The following is a 24,686-nucleotide window of genomic DNA, read 5'->3' as shown; positions in this document are numbered from 1 at the left end:
CATGCACTGACCACCCTCTGCCATTCCAGCTCCCCTCCCTGCAGGCTCTGTACCTCACCTGACTTGACCCCGGCATTGCACACAGTACTTGAGTCATGCCAAACAACTCACAAGCATATATACTTATGGGAGATTATACATCCCTAATATCTGGCTCCTTGAGGGCAGTTATAACTATTTATGAAAGGAATATTCAATGTTTTCATAAATAATCCAAAAATGAATCGTGAAAATAAAAAAAGATCGGCAGGTAGATAGATAGGTATTTCATTTCTTCTAAGAGCAAAGTAAAAATTGAAAAAGCTACGTTTGCTTAAATATTCAAATGGACAGTGACAGGAAACTAAGAACAACTTATAAACTGTATTGACACAAGTGAGAGAAAGAGAACGAAAGGATGTCAAAGAAAAAAAAGAAAAGAGAAGCAGGGCAGGAGATGGGGGTCTGGGAAGAATAACTTCATCTCAGTTTTACAATGTAACAACTAGGTGAAGAAAATTCATAAACTGAAATTCATCTATGGACAGAAATTAATCTCCATTCCCCCTCAAAAAAAAAAAAAACCATAAACTAAGATCTTACATTTGGCCTTAGAGAATATATATACCAAGTACCAATGCTTCTATTTGTGTTCTGGGAAGAACTGCGTCATTAAGTCTTAAAAGCTGTCCAACTAGTTCTCAAACTAGTGCCCCATCCAACAAAAGTTTAATTAGGTTTGGAGTTTTGTTTAAACTGACAGCTGTGGTTCAAAAAGCCCCCGAGGTCAGCAGTATAGTTTGCATTTTAAATAATCAAACTGCCCAAAGGTATTCTGTGGTTCTATGGTTGTTATTTTTTATTCTGATTTGCAAAGGATCTGGTTAATAGCTCCATGGAAGAATATAGCTTATTCAAATGCAAAAATACTTTATAATATCCCTAAACCAATAAAAACAGAAAAGAAAGAAAAGAGCAGTTATTCCTCACCTATTTGCTGTGCAGACATCCAACAACCATATGGACCTAGCAGAGCTGGGAAACAGGATATAACCAAAAAGGGCCTGAGAGCCACAGAAGAGATGTCAGCAAAGGCCTGTGTGGAGGAGGCTCACACTTTCCCATAGGAAAGCTTGTGAGGCCCTCCCTTGAAGGCTATTTACTCTCACTTTACAAATAATATTACCAGGCTTATTTATCTAGTTTCTAAGCCTGCGGCAGAATAGAAATAAGATATTAGGAAGAGAGCTGTGGGAGAGGGGCTCCTTACAGCATACTGAAATACTGACTACAAAACGGAGACAGCTGCAGCCTAATGGGAAGGAGGAAACAAAAATTTAAAAAAGAAAACAAAGGAATTCAAAGCAGAGCTGAATACAGGGTGTGGGGTGCATAGTTCCCTCACCCAGTGAGACCTTGGGGAATCACTGTAATATAGAATAGCATAAAGAACTGGCATCCAAAATGGTGCCCTTTGTCCTCAAGAAAAGAATTGTCTAAGCACTTCTACTGGGTGTACCCACACTAGGTAATGGGAGTACAGGAGGAAAAGGTCACATTCACTTTTATAAGGGGAAAAGCCTATGACAGATTCCAGAAAATATTCCCCCAGAAGAGTGAGCATGAAAGAAGGCATATGTCCTTAAAAGACTAAAACCTAAATTATCAAGAACACTCAATGATGCATTTGCTAAGGGACTCTTATATGGCACTTACAATGTATTTTAAAATCTTGGTGAAATATATATATATATATATATATATATATATATATATATATATATATACTCCACTGAAGTATTCAACCTAAATTCTATAATAGTTCAATAATATATAACACCGGAGGATATAAGAGCAGTAGTTGGAGTAGCTGGAGTTTGGGCCATCTGCTCCACCACTAACCACGTGTGGGGTTAGCAAATCAGTTACTTTTCTGAGACTCTGTCTCATAATCTCTCTAATGAAGAGACTAAAGAAATAGTTCGGAAGGATTCATTGATATGTTCCTCCAACCTACACACCAATATTCTCCCTTTACCCAGATTTGGCCCCTGTGGGTCCATGGCCTCAGGTAAAAGGAGCTACACAGAGCACAAAGTGATGGCAAGTAGAATTTCTGACTTTCAGGTTTCAAGAATTTTGTAACCTGATAGAACACAAAGACCAGAAGACAATGACAACTTATTTGGGAGAAAATAAATCTGTTCAAGTAATGTTTCCTGTCTCTGTAGTTAGAAAATAATTGAATTCCTGGGCCAGAAGAAGTTGGCAGGCAGGCCATGAGAACATAAGTGCTATTGGGTCTCTTATAAGGGCCCGCACTGAGATCCCCAGGGCTAGTCCAAAGGGGGAAAAGATGAGTTTGTTGGGAATGAAGAATAGAAATGAGCTGAACAACTTATAAACTGTATTGACACGAGTGAGAGAAAGAGAACGAAAGGATGTCAAAGAAAAAAAAGAAAAGAGAATCCAAGAAACAGCAAAAATCCAGTAAGGAAATGGCCATGAAGAAGACAGATGGAGTATCACATAAGTTCACAGAGTTCATCAGGCCCCAGCATGGCTTGAGAACAGCAAATTGTTTTCTGTGCACCCAAGAATGGCAAACATGGGTAGAAGATTCGGGGAAAATGGAAGAGCCTTAGAGAAGGGGACAGGGGCAACTGAGAAGAAATGTGTGGACTGACAATGTCTGGAAAATCTAAGTGGACCACAAGATGGAAGGATGGATGTCTTAACAGAGGTGCTCAGCAGGGTCCATGACCTAGAGAATTCTGTATATACCCCGGGAATAGAGAGAAGGATCCCAAAATTATCTGAGACCAAGTTTCTGTGGTCCTGATGCAATAGGAACTAAAAATGAAGACTCACTTGAGTTCTAGAGAAAAGAACATAGTTCTTGCACATACATATGTTTGGATTCAGATTCATACCCATTATATGCTGAGAGAAACTCCAGTTATCTATTAGGAGGTCAAGCCATAGAATAAGAATTCTCAAGAAATATGAATCACAAAATTGATAGAGAAGGGAAGGAATTGAAAGCTTGAATAAATTAATAAACATTGAAGAAACTAAGATAATAATTTTTTAAAACTTTCTTTACCTAAGACTCCAGCCCAGACAACATTATAGACAATAATTACCAAGCTTTCTAGGAAAAAAATAACACTTCTCTTCTACAAATTATATCTAGAGAACAGGAAAAGAAAGTAAGCATCAATTTAGGAGGATAAAACAATCAATACCAAATATAGACAAAGACAACATAAGGAAAAAAGTATACACCAATCTAACTTATGAACACAAATGCAAAAACCCTAACAGAAGTCACTATTATATGGAAACATCCTGTAACATAACCAAAAACAATTTCCCCCAAATCAAGTATAGTTCAGGTTGGCTAATATATCACAATAACAGATTAAAGAGAAAAATATTTAACAAAATTCAGTACTTATTCATGATAAAAATTCTTGTCTGATAAATGTAGCAAACATATAAAGGGTTATCTATCAAAAAGCTATAGTAAAAATCTTACTGCCAGAGCACAGTGGCACATGACTATAATCCTAGCAGCTAGGGAGACTGAGGCAGGAGGATCACAAGTTCAAAGCAAGCCTCAGCAATTTAGCAAGTCCCTAAGCAACTTAGTGAGACCCTGTCTCTAAATAAAATATAAAAAGGCTGGAAATGTGGCTCAGTAGTTAAGTGTTCCTGGGTTCAATTCCCAATACAAAAAAAAAAATCATACTTATTGGTTAAAAAAACAACAACACTAGAAACCTTTGTTTTAAAGTGAAGAACAAGACTACCCACTACCACAACTTTAATTAAACACCAATTTTATTAAACAAGAAATTCTATGTGTGACTCTGAGTGTTTGTATGTTTAGCCTGATATAATTTTATTCTAAGTATAGGTTCATGTATTCACTACCACATCAAAATACAGAAGAGTTTCTTTGTCACAAAGATCCCTTATATTGTCCTATTATTACTGCTCCCTCCTCCTTGTGTCCTGTCCTCCTATTCCCAGATCCAACTCCTCACAACCACTAGAGTGTGTTCTTTATTTCTATAATTCTGTCATCTCAAACTTATTATATAATTGAAATCATACAATGTATATCCCTTTGAAATTCCCTTTCTCTTAGGTCCCTATTTTTGTTAAGTAGTTTTCCATGGTATGGACATATAACAGTTTTCTTCAACTACTTATATGTTGAAGAACACCTGTGTTGGTTCTAGATTTAGTTATTATGAATAAAGCATTACTATTATGAATAAAGCATTGCTATTATAAAAAAATAAATTCTATAGGCAAACCTTAGAACAATAAGAGTTCAGAGCAATAAAATCTATAACATAAGTAGGTGTGTGTAGAGTTAAATATTGTAGTTATAATACTATGTCAAACTTGGTGGTTTTCATTACTCAGTGTAGTAGTATTTGACACAGTTACTGAATCCTTCCTGAAATACTTTCTTCACTTGGCTTTCAAGACCCTATACACCTTTTCCTGGCTTTCCTCCTGCATAAGGCACTCCTCGGGTGTTTTTTTTTTTTTTTTTTTGCTAATTCCACTTCTCTCTGCCTCTGAACCCTCGGTGCTTAGATCTCCTCTACTCTATAGCTACACTCATTCCCCTGGTCACCTCTTCTAGTTTGATGAATTCGAATAGCATCTGATCATTGATGATCCCCAATTTCTCTAGTCCCAACCTTCCCACTGAACCTTAGAATTGAATTATATTGTATTGTATTGTATTATCACCTTTACTTAGAAGTATATTAGGCAGCTCAAAGTTAAGATGTCCAAAATCAACCCCAAAACCTGGTCCACCCTTGTTTAAAATGGAAATTCTGTTAGCTACACACACCAAAAAACATGGATTTGTCCTTGCCCTTTCTCTCCCTCCTCCCTCTCTCTCTCTCTCCTTTTGTCCCTTTTCTTTTTCTCTCTCTCCATACATTCAACATGTAAGCAACTTTCAAAGTATATGCTGAATCAGACTATTTCTCACATCCTTCTCTACTACCATCACTAACCACAGTTGTCTCAGGCCACCATCATCTTTCACATGTGTTATTACAATACGCAATGGCTCTTCCTTCCTTCCCCATTTCCCACCTATAATCTACTGCCCACAATATTCATCTGATCCTTTTAAAACAAGATGAGATAATGTCATGTCCTTGCTCAAAATCCTTCAATGTCTTTCCATGTCACTCAGTGAAATCCAAAGTTCTACCTATGGGCAAGACTCTCACATTAGGGATACTCAGCAGAGATGGTACTACTCCCTAGAGGACATTTGGAATTGCTGGCAGGGTGATGATTTCTTTATGTCTTCTAATGTGCTCATTTATAGTTATAATTATGAAGTACTCTCATCTTTCCTGTATGTTACAAATAGAGCATTATATTTACTTTTGACACTACACAAATACTTGGATTGTCACAATGGGAAAGAATGGAAGTACTACAGGAAATGTGAATGTATTTAACAGACAAGGAAAGCCAGAGATATAGCAGACATACTGCAGATCACAAGCTAGTACCATAAAACAAAGAAATGCTCACATCCCTCCTCCATGATTTTTGTGTGTTCTAAAAGGCTAATGTGTAGGAAAAAAAGAAAACATTTCATTAATACATGAGGCCAGAATCTAATTCCATTTTATGTATTTAAACACAAAGTGTTTCCCTAACATAACCCATACTTTATTATCCAGTAACACAATTGCTGTGTCAATTATAGCAACTCGGCTAGTAATAGTAAGTTACTAAAACAACACACCTGCCTCATTTTACATTGGTAACAGTTACATACAAATATGTACAGAGGATATATAAAATTCATTTTGTAAACTAGAACCAAACATAATAAAATAAGCAGATGTGAAACATAGTAATAATGAATGTTTCATTAATAGATGACTAGGTTTCAAAATGTTATTGCTAAACTATATAATTTTTAAAGATTTTTAGCAAAGTGACAACAAATTTATGTAATAACAATTGCATATTGAAGTTATTTATTTAATTTTAAATGATTTATTATTGTTTCACCTTGAAACTTTTCATGGAGGTCTCTTTCTCCATGTCTTCTTGTATTACTCTTTTTTCCAATCCATCTACAGATCACAAGCTAGTACCATAAAACAAAGAAATGCCCACATCCCTCCTCCACATGGCATCTGGGTTCATTTTTAAGTACCAGGACTGAATATGCCCTAGCATTTTGAGATTTCAAATTGGGAAATATGTTTTGTTTGTTTTGGTTTTGGTTTTTTGATAAATTCTTAACCTTTTCCCATGTCACATTAGAGATTTATTTTGAAAAAGAGGCCTAGCTCATTTCAAGTTTTTAATTGAAATGTAGTATACATCTGTACTTCATCTAAAGTTATTTCCAATTTTCTCTTATTGGATACATGTAATTATAGTCAGCTATTATTTTTCAGAACACATCTTCTAGAGCCAACTGCATTGTTCTTTCAATTTTCTGGGCTTTCTTGTACATTATGGTTTCTTATATTCATACTCAAAACACCCTCATTATCATTAGATGAAAGCAGCCAATGATTTCATTATGTATTCTAATGTGGTCATTTATAATTATAATTTAATTATGAAGTACTCTCATCTTTCCTGTATGTTACAAATAGAGCATTATATTTACTTTTGACACTACACAAATACATAAAAGATATCTAAGAATTTTTTAAGGACATTAAAAAGGGAAAAACATATCCAGAAAGAAAGGAACACTCAGTCTGACAGTATTGAGGATGACTATGGATCTAGCTCTTGGCTACCTCTGTGACATAATCTCTTATTACACTTTCTATTCCCATTACTTTGTGCCTCAAACACCACAGGAACAATTCTGCCTTGGAACCTTATACTGTATCTTCCTTCTTCCTAGATTGATGCACACCCCCATACATAAGTTACATGGGTTTCTCCCTTACTGTCTTCAGCCTTCTCCTCAAATGTCATTTTTCCCACCAGTACTTTGAACTCAGGACCTCACACACTGAGTTACATTCCAACCCTCATATTCTCTTATGACCTTATCTTGACCATCTTATTTAGATTTATCTCCACCTCCATTATTCTCTATCTTATTCTGAATTATTCTTCCTTATATCACTTATTACCACATAAGACATTAGTGATTTGTTTACTGTCTATTCCATCTAGTTTTTAAGTCGAAGAGAGGAGGGATTTCATTTGTTTACATCTATTTCTTAGTGCCTGATAAACATGACTGCATGATAGGCACCCAATAACATTTAGTGGATAGAAAAATGCCTTGAAGAACAAAGAGTGTTCTGGTGAGAGTTTGCATTGAGAGGTGGGTTCCTGTTTCCACATTTCTTATCAAGATGCTGAGGACATGCTTTGCACTAGTGAAACCATTGAACTTTAAAATTAGCAAAGATTCAAAGGCACACTAACACAGAAAGCTTGTGAGGATGTAGAGAAACAGATTGGGCTCACAACCAATGGGAATGTAGTTCATTCACTAGGTCACAGTACACCAATGCACATTAAAAAACAATGCAGCACATTTAACCCATACTATCTTACTTAAAAACATTTTACCCTCACAGCATGTATGATAAATCTTACCAGCTCTGTTGCACAGATGAGAAAATGAGACACCAATAATTTAAGGATAAATAAATTATAAATCAAGGATCCCAAGTTAGGTCATCTAACTCTAAACCAGGTCTGGCTCTATTGTTTTCCACTGTCTACTAATCCCCTCAATATGTAACCTTATTCTTTAAAGCTAAAAACCATGTCACATACAGAATCTTTCAATTCCTAGTGCCTAGTACAGTACTAAATAAATGTTACAGGTGTTCAATAAATCTTTACAGAAAGTAAATAACTCTGTGCTGTGAGGGTCTCACCTATACAGAACATTTTAAACCCTGCCCCAATATCTCTTCTTCCCCCGTAACAATGAACTTTGGCACATGAATTTCCAGAAGAGTGACTTCTTTTTTCATTCTCTCTGTAGCAAGATATGGTGATGTGGCTAATTAGGGGCTGCTTAAATATAAGCCAAAGTGATAAGCAACTCTGGGCATGTGAGTTCCTTATTAAATGCCTTCCCGCTGGCTAGAATACAGACATGACAGCTGGTGCAGCCATACTGGACCTTGAGGTGACCTTGGGAATGAGGACTCCAGTCAGTGGATTAGATGGCAGTTTCTGGATCCCTGACCCCACACCATATCTATTCTACATTAACTTTTTACGTGATCCTTTCTTCCAACCAAAGAGAAATAAACTTCCATCTTGTTTAAGCCACTATTACTTTGGGTTTTCTGATTGTCTGGACCTATTAGCTAACCAGAACTAGTTCTATAAGGACTGTCACCTACTCCTTATTTCCTTGTAACTTGATATTTGGTTAAACTGATTTGGCTTTGTACTAGTGACAGTCTATATGAATTATACATTCCATTTAGTGTTTTCAAAGATCCCATTGTAATTGGATATTTAATAAGCCTTTTCATTTAACCCTAAAGAGCAACAGAACAGTCATGCATAAAAAACCATTATTGAGTAAACTGATAATCACTTTCCAGGGTAATAACTGATTCTCAGAGACTATACAATGAGACAGGTCTCAACAGCATAATGAAAGCAGAACAATGAAAAAGTGTCTCAGCTGTCTCAATCTTTCATTTCTTCATAACCCTATTTCCAATGATTAAGAGATGAAGAGCTTGAGACTCAAGATGTTCTTGAGGGGAAATCTTGCTAAAATGATGAGGTCTGGCTTTATTATAATCTGCTCCTGTGTGCCTAATAAATTTATAGTAAGCCAAGCAAAGGATAGGAATTTTTTTATTGTATTATCTGTGAGGTCTAAAGAAAAGATAGGCTACTTCTTTTAAATTGGTGAAGTAGTGGAGGGTACAGGGAATGTTACTTATTACAAAGACAAAATAAATCTGATGACCAGTATGCCAATTTACGGTTCACCATATAGTCATGCAATCGGGTAGCACTCCTTTAATAATATCTAAATTATTGACTCTTCCTCCTGGCTTTTGGGAATTCCTGGTTAGACCAATGACATGTCTCATTCTCTCAAGCTGAGAATTCTCAACAAGGCTCTAAATCATCATAAGTAATAAAATTTCAAATATTAAAGTAGCTATTATTCCTCAAAAAAGATGGGGACTCATATCCTATTCCCATTGGACCAAGGAAAGAAAGTACTTCTGGGTATTCACTTTGAGAGTAGTTCAAATATTTCCCAAAAAATAAAACTAGTAAGATTGAGTGAAAGTGAGCCAGCCTGTTACTGTACCAGTGATGGAAGATAAAGATTTTATCTTCTATTCATATCAACATCAACCTAAGATGGCAGAATCAGTGATTTGGGGCTGAATGTAACTGATTAGTAGTCACATAACAAATTTATAATGTTCTCACTCTCACTTGTTCCACCTGTATCCTTTTACTTTGATGAAAAACTGTGGTAGCTCGGGAGACCAGCCCAAATCCCATCCCATGCCCACCATCTTTACCAACATCACAGTGCTCTGAGAGCAAATCCTTATTTCTTGCTGACTTTTCCCAACGCCCAGATGTGCTCAGCTTAGAAGTTACTAGCAGGAGGTTATGGGGACACACCACCAGCACAGAGGAATGCAATGGTTCTCCCACTAATGCAGAGATTTAGGAGCAGAGATATCACAATGAAAAACAGTTCTGGGTAGTTTGGTTCTACATCGTAAGGTAACAAGGGGGGAAAAGAAAGGAAAGATGGGGATTGTAGAGTAAAGAAAGTACCATCAGCATTATATAATACAAATAAAAACAGTTCTGGACTGGTTGACAGAAGAACTAAATAGTTCTACTCCCAACTATGTTAATTTGCTGTATGGCCTTGCAAAGTCACTTTCCCTCAATGGATTTTGGTTTTGTTATCTATAACACAAAGTTTATATATAATTTATATATAAATTTTTAAAAAGTATATATAAATTTAAACACACACACACACACACACATATAAATCAGGTAACCTTTCAGCTCTATACACTGTTTTAGTAAAAAAAAAAAAATAGGGGTAAGGAAATACTAAAAGAAAATTCACAAGAACTCTGAAATGTCTTTTCCATATGAGAACATAAAGATGTCAAGGAACATTTACTAAATAAATGCTAGATAACCACTAAATCATACATAAAATAAATCCTAGTATGTCCAGAAATTTTAAAAAAACTATTTTTAGCTTCATTCGATAATTTAAAAACAAAATTTTCCTACCATGATTATAAAGAAAATATATGTGGCAAATTTTGTTAAGCCATCTCTCTCCATTATCATGAGACCAAAATTCAGGACACTCTACAATGGACATAAAAGAATATTCTCCCTAAAATAAAACAAATATCTCACACAATTAGAAAATGTACTATTCAGTCTCTTCTACTGTTTTCATTTGGGATAAAAGATGCTTAAACACGACTGTGGTTGGCAAGTTCTCAAGATTTTTATTTTATTACCAAAACTGTTTATCTACCCATCCTTGAAACCCATATGTTTACCTATCCTGCTTTAAAACAAACACTGTAAAGAATACAGCTGCCTAGCTTCAGACTGTTTACAGCTACAGAATGGTTGACTTCAATCACAACCAAACACTGTGCTTTTCAGTAAGAAAAAAATAAACAGCTTCCATATACAATAAGTGAATGTGTAATCTAACTGGGATATTCTGTTCAATCAAACTGTTGTCAAGGTAGCCTTATTATTCTAAGCCCTGCTATAATTTTAAAATTATATATGCTCTTTCCTCTAGTTTTACACAAAATAAAGGAAAATGATGATTTGAAGGTATAAAAAATTACCATTAAAGAAGACTTGTAACACCTACCAATGTTACAGTGGCAATTAGTGATGGATTTTAACTATGCAGTTATCAGTTAGTGTTCACCTCACCTCCCACTCCAGGAGATTCTAAGGCCTTGGATCAGTCCTTGACATTGAAAAGCATTTAAAAGGTCTACATTATCAAATAAAAGTGAAACTGAGTTATGTATTAAATAATAATCCATAGAATAGAGAAGAGATGCTTTTATCCTAAATATTCAAATAATTTTACCTGAAATAGCCAGTAAAAATTAAATTTTTAACATTTTTAAATTCTTTACTTTACCTCTCATGTGCAGACAAATGCTGACACATGAGAAAATCCATCACTTTGCACCTAAACTTTGTCCTTGTAGTTTAGGACTTAATTACATAAACAAGCAAAAGAAAAAAAATCACTGCTGGTAGTAGTATGTGTACTATGAAAAACAGAAAATATATATCTGAATTCTGTAGTAAAATAGCATTTCATTTGTCAAGTAACTCTATATTTCAATCCTTCAAAGATATTCTTATGGAAAATAAATTGCACTTGCATCCAACAAAGAATAGGTCTATTTTGAGAAAATAACTTCTGACTTGTTTCAAAATTATTTCTATAATCAAAGCAACTGAAGGAATAGGAATTCTTTTGCATTAAAAAATAAATAAATAATACATAAGCATTTTGTATTTACTGAAAGCATCAAAATGTCATGTGCAAGATTTTAAAACGTCACAGAAAAAATAAACTGTAAACTTATTTGGAAATAATCAGATAACTTCTTAATCATCACATCATTTGTACTAGCATAAGCTGTTACATCTATGAGGACAATAAAGTACAGCACAAAGTGTAATAAATTTGCCTATCATATTGAATTAAAAGATTTGCCAAACTAGTCTCTCCCATTTATACTGTTGTCATTCAAACAATATGAATTGCTTTTCTCTGTCCAGTTCTAGTTGATTCTCTGATTTATACCCTCCCATAATCAAAAATTTGTTCCTAAGATGGGGAAAACCAAAATTTGAAAAACAAAGAGCCAAGAAAATGTTTAAGTACTATGGAACAATATATAGCTCTATAAAGAATACATATTGATATTCATCAGTGTGTCAAAAAAATAAGTTACAAAATAATATGTATAGTCATTTATTTTTATAAAAAAAAAACGTGTGTGTGCCTGTGTGTATACATACTTGTACTAAGAATTGAGATCAGTGTAGAGGGTAAACAAGTATTGGTTATTTGGGGAAGTTAAAGAAGGCATAGAAGAATATATACGAGTTGAGTATCCTTTAGCCAAAATGTTTGAGACCAGAATGTTTCAGTATTGGAATTTTGCTTTGTTTTGTTTTATTTTCAGAATATTCACATGAACTATCCCTTGATCACCCTTAATCTAAAAATCCAAATCCAAAATCTGAAATATGTTTTCTCAGGGGATTTAAGACTTCAGATTAGGGAGGTTCAATCTGTATTATTATTTCCTTATGTCTCTTCTTACAACTCATAAAATGAATTGTAAACTTTTTAAAGAATCTGTGAAGACGTTTGGGTTGGGGGTATAGCTCAGTAATAGAGTGTTTGCCTCTCATGTGTAAGACCAAAAAAATTTTTTTAATCTGCTAATATCTTTAATTATTAAAGTTTTCATTTTGAGACAACTGTAAATTCTCATTCAATTTTAAGAAACAATACAGAGAGATCCTTTTAAGCTGGTATGATGCTGTGCATCTGAAGTCCTATCTACTTGGGAGATTGAGGCAGAAGGATTGCTTCAGCCCATTTGTTTGGAAAACACATGTTTTGACTAGCCTAGACAACATAGTAAGACCCCTAGCTCAATAATAATAATAACAACAACAATAGTAATAGTAATACAAAGAGATCTGGTATACACTTTACTCAGCTTTTTCCAATGATAAAATTGTGCAAAATTTAATTCAGTATCACAGCAAGAATACCAATGCTGACAGAGTCAGGATACAAATACATTTCCATCACCACAATTTTTTCATCTTTCCCTTGTAAAGCCACACATATTTCCCACTCTCCTTCCTCTACCAAAATTCATCCTTAATTTCTGGCAGCCACAATTCTGTTTTCTATTTCAGCAAATTTGTCATTTTAAGACTACTATATAAATGGAATCATACAGTATCTAACTTTTGTAGACTGGTAATTTTGCTTCAGAATAATTCTCTGGACATTCATCCAAGTTGTTGCAGGTATTAACACTTCATTTCTTTTTATTGTTGTCTTTTGAAGGACATGTGGATTGTTTCCAGTTTGGGGTTATCTCTATTAAAGTAGGTATGAGAAACTATATCAGATTTTTGTGTAAAAATACTTTTTCCTTTCTCTGTGATAACTGTCCAAGAGTGTAATTTCTGGGTCACATGGTACTAGCATGCTTACTTTTTAAAGAAACTGACAAACTATTTTCCAAGGTAGACATACCATTTTGTTTTCCTACGAAAACTAGTATATACTTCATCCTTGCTAGTATTTGTCATCATCACTATTTTTTATCTTAGGCATTCTGATATGTAGGTGATGGTATCTCATTATGGATTTAACTTACATTTTCCTAATAATGGTGCTGAACATCTTTTCTTGTACTTACATGCCATCTGTATATTCTATTTGATGAAATGTCTAATGATGGGGGGTTTTGCCCATTTTCTAATTGGATGTTTTACTGTTGAGTCTTGAAAATTCTTTATAATTCTAGATAGTGGTCCTTTACTAGAAATGTGGTTAGCAAATATTTCCTAACAGTCTATAGTTTGTTTTTTCATCCTCTTTAACAGGTTCTTTTGCAGAGAAAAAAAAAGCTTAATATGGATATAATCTAAATTGTCAAATTTTCTTTATGGATTATTCGTTTAGTGTGAAGTGTCTAAGCTATCTTTGCCTAGCCATAGATCCAGAAGCTTTTCTCCTATTTTTTTTTCTGAAGGTTTTATGGCTTTACAATCAAGTTAATTTTTGTATAACGCATGACACTTAGGAAAAGGTTTATTTTTTTCCTGTGGACATCCACTTTTTCCAGTATCATTTGTCACAAAGATTTTCAGTCTTTCATTGCTTTTGCACCTCCGTCAAATCAGTTTGTGTGGATCTCTGTGTGATCTATTCTGCTCCAGATCAGTGTGTCTCTGTCTCCACTAACAGCCCACAGTGTTGATTACTATATCTATATAAAACTTGAAATAAGGTACACTGATAACTTTCAACATTATTCTTCTTTTTCAAAGTTATTGTAGCTTAATGTTGTATTTGCTGTTAAGTAGAATACAATTTGCTAGGATCAAATGGCTTTAAACATACTTAAAAGTAGATATCTTTTACTTATTCCAGTAATTCAGCTGTTATCCCAACTTAGATATTTGATTACTGATCTAATACTTTTCCTCTTTCCTAAAGTATACATTTAGTGCTATAAATGTCCTCCTCAGCATTGCTTTACATGTGGTCCACAAATTTGATATGCTGTACCTAGAAAACGCAAAAGAATGAAGGTCTCTTTATCTAGCCATAGTTTTGTTTACTGCAAACTTTCTTCTTTCCCAGTGCTCCAAAAATCTTTTTTTTTTCCTTACTGATTAGAGCTCTTCCTTTGGCCATGCTTTCAGGGTAGGACAAAATCTCTTAGTTTTCTTTAATCTGAGACCATCTTTGTTATGGTTTAGATATAAAGTATTCCCCAAAAGCTCATGTGTGAGATAATGCAAGAAAGTTTAGAGGTGAAATGATTGGGTGATGAAAGCCTAAACCTAATCAGTATATTAAGCCTCTTGAATGGATTAACTGGGTGGTAACTGTAGGCATGTAGAGTGTACCTAGAGGAGGTAGGTCACTGGGCATGTGCCTTTGAGTTCATATTTTGCCCTTGGTGAGTGGAGCTCTCTCTCTCTCTCTCTCTCTCTCCCTGCTTCCTTGTTGCCATATTCTAATCTGCTTTACTCCTCCACATCTTTCCACCATGACTTTCTGCCTCACCTTGGGCCCAGAGCAATGGAGTTAGCTATCTATAGACTGAGACCTCATAAACCTTATGAAACGATAAGCCACAAATAAACTTTACCTTGTTTTTGTCAGTGTTTTGGTCGCAGAAATTAAAAAGCTGACTAAAACAGTCTTGATTGCTCTTTCATTCCTGAGAGATAATTTCATGGAAACAGAATTGAGCAGACAATTCTTTTCTTTCAGCACTTGAAAATTGTTGTACCAATAACTTTTGACCTGCTGGGTTTCTGATGAGAAATCTATTGTCATTCAAGTTGCTTTCCCTTGTAGGTAACATTATTTTTCTACTTTTGAGATTTTTGTCTGTAACTTCAGTTTTCAGACGTGTAAATATTAAATGTCTTGTCATGGATTTCTTCAGTTTGGGATTCACTTGTCTTCTTCAATTTTATATATTCTTCAATTTTATATTCAGATTTATATTTCTTATCAAATTTGGAGACTTTTTAGCCACTGTTTGGTTGAGTACTTTTTCAATCCTGCCTTATCTTTTCTCTCCTTCCAGGATTGTGATGACATAAAGATTACATTTTTTTTTTTTTGCTTAATTTCAGAAGTTCCTAAAAGTCTATAGATTTTTGTTTTGTTTTGAATTTTGTCAGCCTAGTTTCTCTTCTTCACTTGAGGCCAGTCTTATTGTTCAATCTTTGAGTTCATTGATTCTGTCCCCTAGGTTCTCCATTAAGCTGGGGAAACCATCCACACAGTTTTTATTTCAGTTATTGTATTTTTCAGCTTGAAATTTTTCCTTTGGTTCTTCCGAGACTTTTTACTTCTCTGCTAAGACTTTCTATTTTTTCTCATTTTTCAAATATGTTCATAATTATTTACTAAAGCATTTTTGAGGGCTGCTTTAAAGTTTTTGTCAGATAATCCAAACATCTCAATATTGGCACCTACTGATTTTTTTTTTTTTTTTGACTGAAGGTGTTCTTGGTTCTTGGCATGAGAAGCAATTTTTCTATAAAAACTTGAACATTTGAGGTATCATTAAAACTCTGGATCTTATTTAAACTTTATGTTTTAGGTGGCTTCCTCTGACACTACTCTACTAGAGCACTGGGAGTAGGGCAGGCAATGCCTCATTACTGCCAGGTAGGGATAATGATTCAGGTTCCTCATTCAGCCTCCACTACTCCACTAGCATCAGGATTGGGGGCCTCTTTGTTACTGTTGGATGGGAAAATAGGAGTTCTGATTCCCTATTAGGCTGCTGTTGACACCATCCTGGTTGGAAAGAATAGAAGTACCTCATTACTTACCCTTATTATTATCTCATTATTATCTCATTACCCTTACCATCTCTAGTAACACCACAGGGAATATAGAAAGGATGGCCTTTTTTTTTTCTAGTTGTATACGAAGTGTATTCAAGAATGGCCTTTTTATTGCTGTACATTTTTCAAAGTTTGGACCCTCCACTGACATCAACCCTTCTTAATTTGGGTCACCAAAGTACCAAAAACAAAAAAAAGGGTACAAATGAATATTTTAGCAGAATAAAATTTGCTTTCTAATATTCATTATTTATTTGATGTTCTTCCTTCCCCAATTCCATTTGAGTCCTCCAAAATGTATTCTTTCTTATGGGCCTTTACCCTGCTATACAACTTTCCTCAACTGTAGAGGACCTCTGAGCAAGTTTCTAATACCAGCCCCCTCTTTACATCTAGTACCTTGACTACGCCATAAAATATATAGCCCATCTGAAAAGAATACTGAGGCCTTTCTCCTCTTTGCTAAGGCCCTTCAGTTGGGCATTCTTAATTCCTTTTCCAAAAAGATTTGCAAAAAAAAAAAAAAATCTAACTAGAAATACGCCATTTAAAACGGCTCAAGAAGTCGTGCTGATCTTGTTCAGTAAATGGGGGGGGTCTTAATTCAGAATACTTGCGATATTCTGGTCAAAGATGACACTAGAGACTCTAGCTCATATATGTTTTTGTTTCTCTTTATGATCATGTTCCTCAAATCACAGCCAAGAGTGTATTTGGGGGATGAAACTATTTCAAAGACATCATTTGGTGGCAGTATTCTTTGTACAACAATAGATTTGAGGCTGCAGCCAAAAACAGAAGTAGAATCTTCTTCCCTCTTACTATCATTGCCTTTGTCATTCTCAAATAGTCTCTCTGAGTCTCTCTCTCTCTCCTTCCCCCCACCTCCCTTTAGTGTGGGACTAACGTTCCCTTGTTATCATTTGTTTTGAATGCCCCCACCAGAGCAAAGTCTATATAATCGACAAAATATCTTAAACTTAAATATGACCCTATCTAACTCTTCCTCTGGGGGACATATCATAGTTGACAAAAGGGCCTTCCTGGAAACTATTTCAATGTAGTCTTTACCAGAAGACAACAGGTGGAATTCCAGCTCTACCATGCTTTAGCTGTGGAATCCTTGTGCCAATTCTTCAGTCTTACTAAAGCTAGAAGGCCTCTTAAATAAACCAGGACTTTTACTGGTATCTATCTACCTGATGTTGTTATTATTAAGAAAAAATGCACATAAAGTATGTCCCATAGTACTTTGCACACAAGAAGCACGTCTAAGTCTTTATAATTGTAGAAACCTAGGAAACACATTTTTAAATGCTTCAAAAGAACTGTTTTCACTGAAAATACAGAATTCTTATCAGTTAAATTTCTTAATTGTAGCATATTGATCTCCTTAGGATAAAAACTCACCTTTACTGTACTTCATTACTGATAAGGCTAAACAAACAGAAAAAGAGAAAGTTTTTCATATGAAATGCCTGTTATTTCATTACTAAATAATCACAGTTTTTGAAAGTGAAGGTAACTTGTGATTTATTATTCCAGTCTTTAGCTAATATAATAATCTTTAGACCAGATTTTGGAATAATTTCCCATATTCCTTCACTTTAAAAAGAAGACACACTCCTTGAAGAAGAGTTCAAAATTCAAATGAAATACAAAGAAGATCAATAATTCTACAGTGTTTCGTTAGAAAACATCATATATGATGAAATATTATATGTAATGAAATAACATGTATCCTAAATAGTGTATTCATCAACAGCTTATATAGAATATATGGAATAGATATATAGAGAGATTTATCTATAAAGAGAGATCAGTACATATATCTCTCTCTACTAAAAGTTGTTTTACCCAGGAAAAACATAACCGTCGTTCTGGTCACCTACTTCCATTTTTATGTCGTAGTTCTGGCCCAGGATGCTCTGTATGAGCTCTCTGATGATCTGGTCAGAGGCCAGCTGGGCCTCCGACTGCAGCGAGGTGATGACCTCCTCGATGGTTCTGGGGATCACTCTGGTGGGCAGCAGCTCAGGCTGGGCGACCTCCTGCACATCCCTAAGCAGGCCACTCTCCCACACTGCTTTGGAAATGGACCCGTCTGCCTCCGACCCCCTGGGGACTGAGCCCTGGCTCATGAAGTGAGCGCGAATTTTTACTCTCCTCCGCCACCAGCCCGCCTCCCAGTCGCTGTCCTCGCTGGAAATGGAGCTGGTCTTCCTGTCTTTGGCCCTCTGGGCCTCTGAGAACTGAGTTATCTCCTGGTTTGCTTCTTGCTCCTCTGCCAGGTCGACGCCCCGCCTGGCCGCTGCGGCCCGCGGGCTCCGGGGACTCAGGCGCGCTCTTGACTTCCCCAGGGACGTGGGCAGCGGCCGCAGGACCACAGGCTTAGATGTGCCGACGTCCGGAGTGATGATCGGCGGTATCTTCTGGATCCTGTACCGCAGGAACGCGGAGCTCCGCAAGTAAAATTCCTGGGGACGAAATGGTCTGGTCTTTCGCACAGCGAAAGCCTCCCTGGGGCTCGAGGGGCGCGCTATCCCTTGGAGCGCCTCCTGCAGGAAGACCCCAGCAGCCGTCGCAGGGACTTTGGCGGGAGGGGACCCTTTGGAAAGGGTTCTGCGAGGCGTGAAGGAACCGCTCCTCTTCTCCCCAGGGCGGGCCGGACGGGGGTGGTGGTCTAGTCCTTCATTTGACGTCAGGTTAGACGCCAACTTCTGCTTGAATTTGAGAAAGTCCTTTTTAGCCTCCTGGCGAACCTTCTCGAGCTCTTTAAACAGGAGGGATTCTTCTCTGGATTTCAGTCCAAAGTGCTTTTTGAAGGTGGACATCTGGACAAATTTGACCTGTAAAATACCCCCAACACATTAAAACACACACACACACACAAAAAAAAAAAAAAAAAAATATATATATATATTTTAACAAATTTTTGTTAATACATAAAATTCCAGTTTAGCAAAGCTGCTCATGATAGGGCCTCGTTGTGCTCCTTAGGCAAAACTGGATGAAATGATTTTACATCCACCTACCCTCTTTTCACATGAATCATGAAAACCCTCTAACGCAGTAATGTTTTTCAGTAGGAGTTTCCCAAGCCCCTCTTGGATCTATTTTAACATTTCTTTGGACTATAATGTGGAGTTCTACTTCCAGGGAAGGAAAAACCTGCTAGGCATAGAAAATCTCAAGTAGCCCCGCTCACAGAGAACAAACCTCACCGACTGACCTGTGGCCTAGGTCCAGCCCACAAACATGGTTTTCAATTGTCCAGTTTTTTAAAAATGTTAATTACATTAGAATATAAAATAGTTGAACTTATTGAAGAAGAGAGTGGAATGTTAGTTGTCAGAGTTTGAGAGGTGAGGACATGTATTTCTTCATATTCCCAGTGTTTGCTGTGAAGAAGCTTTATTAGTTGATGCCCTCTTGTTTATTAATACTTGTTGGTGAAACTGCAACTTAGTACAACCTCTCTGGAAAGCAGTATGGAAATTCCTCAAAAGACTAGGATTAGAACCATAATATGATCTAGAAATTCCACTCCTTGATATTTATCCAAAAGAACTGTTTTAGTATAATGATAAAGGTACACTGATGTTTATGGCAGTATATCACAATAGCCAAGTTTTATGGAACCAGCCTAGATGCCCATCAACAGATGATTGAATAAAGAAAATGTGATGTATGTATCTACATATGCTTTTCTTAGCCATAAAGAAGAATGAAATTATGGCACTGCTGGTAAATGGATAGAAATGGAGAACATCATGCAAAGTGAAATAAATCACACTTAGAAAATCAAGGGCTGAATGCTTTCTCTCATATGCAAAGCAATGACAAAATAAGGGGGGAAAGGATGGGATCCTTTTATCCACAAGTGATCATTGAAGTAGAGGAGTAGAGGAATCAGTGGAGTAGAAGAAGGGGATTGAGGTGAAGGGAGGAAGACGGATGGGAAAAGAGAGAAACTGTGGAGTGAAATTGATTAAATTATGCTATGTACACACACGAATGTACCACAGCAAATTCTAGCTTTATGCATAAAACATTAATTAAAAAGCTATAAATAAATAGAAGGAAGATTAGCAGAGTAGAGAAGGGTAATAGAGGGAGGGACAAAGGAAATAAGTACTGGGGACTGAAATGGAACAAAGTATATTCCATGCATGTATGATTATGTCAAAATGAACCCCACTATTACGTATAGCTGTAATGCACAATAAAGTTTAAAAATAATTCTAAAAAAAAATGTTAATTAATAGCCAACGATTTTAAACTGGGAGATTTTTACATAAAAATCCAGATTTGCAGTTTCAGAGGGCTGGGGAGGGCCGGTGGTGGTACTGGTTCTGGCAATACAAGGGCCAAATACCTGCTCTTGTGGCTGATAGCTGTTCCCAGGTTCTTCTCTAGCAGGTCCCAGGTGTCTCCCTCCCTTACCCAGCCCACTTCCCTCAATGTGCCACCTGTGCTATAGCGGAGTATACAGAGGGAGGTGGTCAGCCTCAAGGTTGAGTACAGACAAATTATAAGCCTTGGATGCTGAATACTTGTACTTTTTCTGTGAGCTACAGAGAACCACTCAAAAATTTTAGAAGAAAAGTGACTTGATAGGACCTGGTGCTTGGGGATATTGATATGGAGTAAATGAAACAATGCAGGCAAGAAGGGCACTAACTGTCTCTGTAGCTTGAGCCTTTCCTAGGCTTAAAAATGGAGCAGAGTGAAAACAGAAACATTACCAGGTAAAACTAGTAAGGCCTGCCAATGATTAGGAATAAATAGGAACAACTAAAGCTCCTTCATAATATAGGGACTTCAAGAGGCTGGGAATGTAATTAAGTGATCCAGTGTTTGCCTATTATGCAGGAGGCCCCGGGTTAAATCCATAGCACTAAATAATAATAATAATAATAATAATAATAATAACTTTGAATCATCATGATGAAGTCTTAGTCATAATCAAATACATAATAAAATTTGTTATTCATGAACTGTGCACTTCAAAATGGTTAAGAAGATAAATTTTATGTTATATATTTTACTATTTAAAAAAAAAAAAACAATTTATTCAACAAAACTAGATATCTAGGATCATAAGTGGATTCTGAGATCTTGAAAGCCAGGCTAATAGGAACTATAAAAAGAGAAGGAGCCGATGACAGATTCCATGGCTCAATTACCTATGCAAGGTGAAAGTGCTAAGATCAGAAAATTAGGAAAATGAAAAGAATAGAGTTCCCCAGAAGCCAAGAAGAGAGTGTTTCAAGGAATAGGAGTAAAACAATGAAAATAAAAACAGAAATCAATGAATCAGCCAGTAACTTTTTTTTTTTTTTTTTTAGAAAACCCAAGACCAAAGTCCTTTGAAACACAAAATTAAAGTATTGGGCTGGGAATGTGGCTCAAGCGGTAGCGCGCTGGCCTGGCATGCATGCGGCCGGGGTTCAATCCTCAGCACCACATACAAACAAAGATGTTGTGTCCGCTGAAAAACTGAAAAATAAATATTAAAAAATTCTCAAAAAAAAAAAAGTATAAACACCTTCAGAATATCATATCACTTGCAGATATGATTATTCACCTAGAAAACCCAGGTACTAAAAACTATTTTGAACTATAATAGAGTACTGTAAGGGATTTAAATTTTTTTAATTATATAAAAATTAATAGCTTCCTTTATACCAAATGGTCCAATTAAAAATATGGTAAAAATTCACTTACAATTTCTTAAAAGAGCAAAGAGACAAGTATCTGGGCATAAACATAACAAGAAATGTACTAAAACTAGATGAATAACTTTTAAAATTGAATTCAATTTTTTATTGAAGTACATAAAAGACTCAACTACATAGACAATATTCCTTGGTGGAAAGACCAAATAATTATATCAGGTCTTCCCAAAATACTGTATTGGTTTATTACCAATATGAAAATCTAAAAATTACATTTTGTAATTTGAAAAGTAATTCTGAATTCATTTGAAATAATAAATATGACAAATTAGCCAAAGATATGAGAAAGGAAATAACAGAATACTTGTTCCTCAATTAGGGAGCAACAGATCATTAAAACTTATGCAGATATAAGAATTAGAACCAGAACACTGCTGCTAGAATCAATAAGCTGAGAGAAAAATAATTAAAATAATATGTTATATTATTAAGGCCGCATTCAGTTGGTGATAAAAGAACTGTTCCATAAGTTTTGCTGAGGCAATTGGTTGACTATTTTGGAAGAGAACTACACCTCATTTTCTACTAGGTGCCAGAATAAACCCAGATAGATTTAAAACTTACATGTGGCAAATATTTTATTTTGCTTTGCATTTCTTTGCTTATTACTTATCCACATTTTATGGTTGGATTCAGATCAATTGATGAAAAAGTTCTTAGTTACAATGGGAATTCTTTATTTATCATGTAGTTTTGGTAATATGAATGTTCTATTTGTCCTCCAAATAGTCATATTGCTTTAAATTTCTAAAATATGAACTTGTAATTCTCAAACTGAAAACTATGTTACATGATAAAGCTCTCATCTTAGAACCAGTAGGCTGTCTTTCTTTACCCAGCTCCACCACTGACTGGACCATGGACAATTTAATTCTGTCCATGCTATGGAATCATATTAAATAGTGAAAAAAAAAATCCATTGCCTGTTGTCTAGACCATAGGATACGAACATTAGAAATGAGTTCTAAAGGCTATGAGGAAGTTTCCTTATTTTAAAAATACTATATAATCCTCCTCCTACTATTTTAGCTGTTACTCTTTGCACAGGTGGCAGTATGTTCATGCAGACATCATCTACATTTCTTCTTGCAAGATCCTGAAAATTAATGGAACAGAGCACAGACCAGAAGTACTTTATACCTGATGAGAGTCTGACTTGACTTTCCCAACTGCACTTCCCATTTTATTTCTTAGTTCCTGCTTTGGATGACCAACTTCTCCCAGGCCCTTAATTTGCTATTGAAGTTTAACAAATGTCTATTGTTTAACACTTCTCACTACATTCCCATGAGTTCCTTATAGGAAAGTTGTCATATATATATATACACATATACATATACATATATATAACAACCTATATTTCCTATAGGTTGATTCATATATATATATATATTCATATATATATATATATATATATTCATATATATATATATATATTCATATATATATATATATGAATCAACCTATAGGAAATAGACCTTATGAGCTTGACAGGAACTTCTATTATGCATTCAAGGTGAGTAATATCCAAAATGCTTACTTGACCAGCTCGTCAAATCTTGGTGCTTTTATTCCCCCACCCATTCCTCAACACCTCAAAATAAGTAAAATGATTTTTAAGCATCCAGTCTCATGGGAAACTAGTATATTCTCTTTTTCTTGGGAGCATTTTACAGAGATTGGTTTTGGTTTGGAGTTACTCAGGAAAAATAATGTAGTACAAAAGATTACTCTACATAGAGATCCAAATCTGCTGCTGAAAATCCAAAGTAATTAAGTTTATCCTGCACTTCAAAATACAACAGAAAGGAGATCAAGCAATGATTTTTTGTTTTCAAACTTGGAACTCTGTCCCTTTTCCTTTCTTTTCTACTGGGAGGTTCAAGGCCAAGTGGTGAGGTAGTCAGAAAGGCTAAGGGGCAACCTTTACTCCTCTTTCACAAGGCTAGGTCAGGCATCATTATTCCTGACCAAAATAATGGCTAATAGGCCTTAGCAGACTTGGGTGCAAATTGCTATTGGATTCTTGTAGGTGTGGCTGCTTCTCCTATTGGAACAGCAAGTCCAAATTCTTCCCTAGAGGCTAACTAAAATAGAAATAAATAGAGCGGACATTGGATGACCTGGTTCCAAGCTACATGAACCCATCTGGTTACAGGGAAAGAATTCCAGCTTATGTTAGGCCGAACTCATCACAGTATATAACATTGAGAATGGGGCCCAAGCCCCAGCTGGTGGCATGGATTACCTGACCTTGTCCTCTTCTTATATACAGTGGAGGGCTGACCCATTATGAACAGAATTTGTGTTATCTTAGTTCCATAGTCAAATATCTCAATTTATTTCCTGAATTTTAATGTTTATGCTAACTTCCAAAGCACATCACTAAAGTTTCAAAAGAAACTTCTAAGTCCAAAGACAGCCTATCTCATCTTGTAAAATCTTTAATATTGCAAGGAAAATTAAAATATTCTGAGACAATATTTGCTTTTTAAATATCAGTGGTAAAAAAAAGATCTGTTTGTGCTCTAATCATAATTTCTGAAAAAGTCTAAAAGGAAATATACAAACATATTAATAACTTTGCTAAAGAGTGAGATAACAATCATTTTTCCTATTTTTCCAAATTTTTCATAATATTTGTTTTGCTGCTTTTAATCCTAATAATATTAATAGCAATAATAATATCAGTAATAGTAACTACCACTTATATGTGCTCATTTAAAAGTGTATGGAAAATAGAGAAAAGGCTGT

General features: G+C 35.5%; 1 protein-coding gene across 1 annotated transcript in view; it reads right to left on the bottom strand.

Moving 5' to 3' along the window:
• Ttc6 (tetratricopeptide repeat domain 6) overlaps window positions 1-24,686 on the bottom strand; it is a 238,690-nt gene that overhangs the window by 194,604 nt on the left and 19,400 nt on the right. The window contains exon 2 of the mRNA XM_058584485.1: window positions 18,084-19,040. Coding sequence (XP_058440468.1) covers window positions 18,084-19,025 — 942 coding nt within the window. The 5' untranslated portion in view covers window positions 19,026-19,040. The remainder of the gene's footprint in view (window positions 1-18,083; window positions 19,041-24,686) is intronic.

This window comes from Marmota monax, unplaced genomic scaffold (assembly GCF_021218885.2).
Source record: "Marmota monax isolate L192 unplaced genomic scaffold, Marmota_monax_Labrador192_F-V1.1 WCK01_AAM20220418_F8-fsc00001, whole genome shotgun sequence".
Classification (NCBI taxonomy): Eukaryota; Metazoa; Chordata; class Mammalia; order Rodentia; family Sciuridae; genus Marmota; species Marmota monax.
This window is presented reverse-complemented; position numbering and strand designations above follow the sequence as displayed.